The sequence below is a fragment of the Ruditapes philippinarum genome, unplaced genomic scaffold (genome assembly GCF_026571515.1).
Source record: "Ruditapes philippinarum isolate M1 unplaced genomic scaffold, ASM2657151v2 ctg842_1_1_1_1, whole genome shotgun sequence".
In the NCBI taxonomy this organism is placed as follows: Eukaryota; Metazoa; Mollusca; class Bivalvia; order Venerida; family Veneridae; genus Ruditapes; species Ruditapes philippinarum.
Genome location: NW_026866721.1, coordinates 205439 through 210266, shown reverse-complemented (window position 1 = coordinate 210266; position 4828 = coordinate 205439). Strand labels below are relative to the sequence as shown.

The 4828-nt window shown below is 34.4% G+C and overlaps 1 protein-coding gene across 1 annotated transcript; it reads left to right on the top strand.

The window, feature by feature from the left end:
* The first annotated feature begins 207 nt into the window (after window positions 1-207).
* Window positions 208-2416, top strand: LOC132733489 (heavy metal-binding protein HIP-like). Its single transcript, XM_060720140.1, has 2 exons — window positions 208-589; window positions 1770-2416. Exons 1-2 carry the CDS (start codon window positions 250-252, stop codon window positions 2198-2200), a joined length of 771 nt encoding a protein of 256 aa, XP_060576123.1. The 5' UTR covers window positions 208-249; the 3' UTR covers window positions 2201-2416.
* The last annotated feature ends 2412 nt before the right edge of the window (window positions 2417-4828 follow it).

Here is a 4828-nt window from a genome sequence, read left to right as displayed (position 1 = left end):
GTATACTTTTGATTGTTTAAATTATACGTTTTAAAGCAAAACATGATTTTAAAGACTGATAAAGATATAAATAAAAAGATTCATGTTACACAAGTTTAAAATCTCTATGGCAATGAAAAGAAACAAATAACTTTGAGGATTTGTTTTGTTACAAAACATTCCTCTTTATCTTCCGTCTTTACTTCCTTATTGAATATTTCAAACGCCTTCTACTGGATCACACCTCAGCTTTACGTCTTTGGAAAGTTGATGATGGTAAGGGCAATTCTTTGCGTTGATTTGGTAGTATTTCTTAGTTTCTTGGCATTTCTGTCACCATCTAGAGCTGACGGCGGGTCTGAAACATGTCAGGTTTCTAAAGAAAAACAGTTGCTTGAAGAAATGATAAGAACGCAAGTTAAGGTTGAGGCAATGTTACAAGAGATCAGAAAAACAGAGGAGCACGTGGTATCCGTTTTGGAATATCGTAAGCAAGATGTACAGAAAAGTCTCGAGGATTTGAAAGAAGATCAGGCAAATCAAAAGAATGAACTTGACAAACTCAAACTGGAAAATGCAGATTTGCAACAAAAGATTCAGTCTGTACAAGGTACTTTTTTGCTACATCATTACTACATATAATTTTATATTGTGTGTGTTGACTTCAATCCACTTTTTGAATGTCGCAAGCAAGTTTGATTGCTTTCCAGCTTACTCACGTTATGTCGGTGTTTTTTTTCACAGGTGCCGTTCGTTCCATTTAAATAGTTTGGCGTCCGTGCAGTTAAGGTCGTCGACTTCAACCCAATTGCCACTCACGGCTGAGGGCAAAATTATGCACCTTTGGCACATGACCTCCACCGGTAATGCTGGAAAGTCGCCATATGAACATTAAAGTATTGGTGCGACTTTCAACCCAACCAAAATAAAATCAAAGATAAAATTGTAAAGCTGGAAAGTCGACATATGACATTTATAGTGTTGGTGCTACATAAAACCAAACCAACAAAAAATTAATCCTGATCAACAACGTTTTGCTGGTCTTTAGGGCGTAAACAATTTTATCTGTATGTTACTTCTACATTTCTCAATGGGGTTTGAACCAAACTGTCGCAGAAGTATTGACACAAATGCGCACATTATCGGCCTTTTGAGATATTTCATCATGTTTTCCTTTGTATGAAAACCGGTGATATAATCACAGATTTTTTTTCTATAGCCACTTTGCAAATCTATTTTTGTGAACAAAATGATTAGGAATGTATTGTCACTATAATGTTATGGCCGTGGTGGTCCATCCGTCTGTCTGTTAGCAACTTCACGTCGTACTTGGTTATTCAAAATCCTTAGTAAAATATAATTAGATAATAGAGAGAATACAGTGTTATTACTGTCTTTTTTAGAATTGATAACCAGTACTTTTTATATTACAATTATGACGAGAGGAAACAGTTTTTATTGCTTTGTTGTTGTTTTTGTATAATTATGGCTTTTATGAAGCTATAAAACTACAAGTATTGTTATCGCCAGAAATCCTAGTTTTATGCAATAATTCATGTCGCTTGTTTGTTTAGGTACTGCGCAATGCCAATTGTCTTCTGTTTATCGAACACCTATTTATAAGATATTAAAAACACTTGACTTGCATTCTTTTAACTCACGATTTTTTATCATAATCATATTTATTCGTTTATAACAGGACTCGTACTTAAAGATTAAAGTAAAAAAAAAAAGACATCGTTTATAAAGCAAGTGCGTGGATGTTTTCCTTTTAAATATTTCCTTTTCAGAATCCACTTATCGAGTACCTATTGTATTCTTTGCTGCACGCGGCATGAAATCCTCGTATCTAACCAATGGACAAACGATAATATTTCCAACAACACTTAACAACCTGGGTTCTGGCTATAATAACGGAACAGGGGTGTTCACTGCGCCAGTGAGCGGGCTGTATCAATTCAGCGTAAGATTATGTCTACTTCAAGACCAATATGTCTACGTCGCCATTGTTTCCGAAAATGATGTTATAATGAAAACACGTTTGATAGACGAGGGTGCGACACACAATGCTTGCAGTTCTGTAAGCGGACTTGCTATTCTCAAACGAGGAGGTAATGTTTGGGTGAAAAGTTCATCTTCTTCAGATGGAAATAACGTTTGGGTTAGACCGACATCAGTCTGGAACACCTTCTCTGGTGCACTTATAAATGAAAGTTATTAACACTCATTATGTAATGCTACCGGTATATAAAAATCTTATCTTAAAAACTTATAAGTAGAACATACAAAGTAATAAGTAACTTGTAAACAGAATCAGCAGATAGTGAAAAAAGTTCCTTTTTCGATATAACCAATGTTATCTTTTTGCGCCAAATTGTAATTAAGACAGGTTTAAATATATAATGATTGTTATATCTGATTTATTTACTCACATATGTCAATAGGGACGTAACATTACCATGGCAACGGGGGGACGTATCAAATTTGTCAAAAATCACTATTTTGCATTGTTTTTTCCATCAAAACTGAGTCTTCATAAGTGCTTGCATACTTCTAAAGCAGATTGAAGGCAAAGAGGTAAAATACTTTTCAGTCGTTGGTTGTACACGTTACTGGTTACGATCGACCCTAGCGTTCACCTTCATGAAACATTTTCTGATGTACCCGTTCGATGGCGGTCAGCCGAAAGAAAGTAGTTACGTTTGTTTTGTATCAGACATTTTCCCAAACAAAAAAACAGTGTTTGGGCCGTAATGGGCATTTTTCACTTTGGGCGCTAAAACAAGGGGGAGGTGGGATCGAGAATCCGTCGGAAATCACGTCTATATGAAGGGGGTAAAAAAAAATGATGAAAAACTTGAAATTGACCAAAATGCTAGTTCGTTTCCATGTTAACGTGGCTCTGCCACCTAAGTTTGGCGAAATATTGTTGTTTTTGGTATTGTTATTAATAAATAAGATAAACAATAAGGAAAAGCGTAAGAGCTGGTAGCTGGTACTATGCATAAGGCCAGAATGAAGTACGCGTTAAGTATCTTGCTTTGATGCGAAATCAGGGGAAATACAAATGACATTCAAGTCCTGAACACAGCGTTTAACGACAACCTACAACAAGTTGACGGGTAGTTCGCCAAAACAGCTTAAAAACTAGCGATTTAAAAAGAAAGAACATAGTTTTTAATTTGTTAGCAAGTATCTCAGACAAATAAACGCATTCGAAGTTGTTAAGAAGTGCGGATGGGCCTAGTAAGAATTGATCAATAAATGCACAATCACAAATTAACGTCGTCGATAAATAGTGATTTTAAATCAGATTAATAGAATGCTATTCTGTTAGGTATGTCATATCGAATTCTACACAAATAATCTGAGACTGTCAATATAGATTCTACATGTCAACTTTTTGGCGAGAAGGATTTTCGCTATAAAGTTATGTTTACAGATCAGATTTTAAACAACTGATTTATCGTGAACAAAATACCTCGAAATTAATAACGATGACAAACCCGAAATGCAATGGAAATTCTAAATTTAGAATTACTTGATTTTATTCAGGTTTTGTTCGTATAACTTCTCCGTGGTGCAGGGATGCTCGTTTAATCTGTGAGAGGTCTGGGGTTCAAATCCCAGTCGAGGCAACTATTTTTTAAGTGCCTTTGTTAAGGAAGTAGCCACGATGTGCAAGGACAAAGTGTGGTTGTCATAAAAAATGAACATAAATGATTTTTTATGCAACTCTAGTTATGCAAAATTCCGTATGTATCAAACTCTGGTGCCCTGCAAGATGAATTATAGTACATAAAAATAAACTTATACAGGAAAATACATACAGTACGATTTAGATTGCAAAGATCAGAAAATATCACAGAGCTTGCAGCCCTTTGATTTTTCACGAGAACAAAATAGTGCATCAGTAAACCGTGCAGAAAAGTATAAGTTCCTGTAATTTGAAAAATATTGTTAAAGATACTTTGTTAATAAAAGTCAAAACAGCGTATCAAACCCATAAGTAAATACTATTCCAATTAGGTAAAAATAAGCCCCGATTAAACTTTTTAGCGTTAAACTTATTAAACCATTGAAATGTATCAGAGCTTAGTTCATTAAGTTCAAAGGACTTAAGAACCTCCCCCGTAAACTGGAATAATTATCAGCCTATTTTAACTTTTTTAATCCTGCAACCGCCAACAAAAGTACCTAAAAGATGACCGAATTTAATGATATGTATCTGCGGTGTTGATTTGACTCCACCTTTATTCTATTTAAATGTAAATTTCTTAAATTATGGGAATATAGCAATTAAAACCTTGTTTCCCTCTCATACCATTGTAAGTCTTCTATAATTAATTTAAACTATTAGATTCAAAAAACCCACATTTTTATCGCAATTTCAGATTTTAACTGTTAAAAACCCGTTTTTGATTTTCAATTAAGGAAAAATTTAAACAAGAAGGACAATTTGGGGTTTTAAAAAAAGGGTTTTCGGGAAAGGGGTTTTTTAAACCAAAAAGAAAAAAAGTTTTCTCATAAAACCCCAAAGTTTTAAACAACATTAAAAATGTGGAACAAAGTTTTTATACGGTGGGGGAAAAAATTTAAAAGTAAAGGGTTGCGGGCTTTTTGACATGTACCGAAGAGAGGGCCTTTAAGAAAATTTTGCCTGGGGAAAATGACGACAAACAGGGCTTAGAAAAGGGTTTTGGCAAAATTTTCGTTTAAAGGTACCAAAAAAAATTGCCAGAAAAGAACGTTTTTTGGGGACATAACCCAAACAGTAAACCCCTTTGGAATGAATTTTAAAACTTAAATGAATGCTTTATCACGATTTTAGAACTAGAAAAAATTTCTA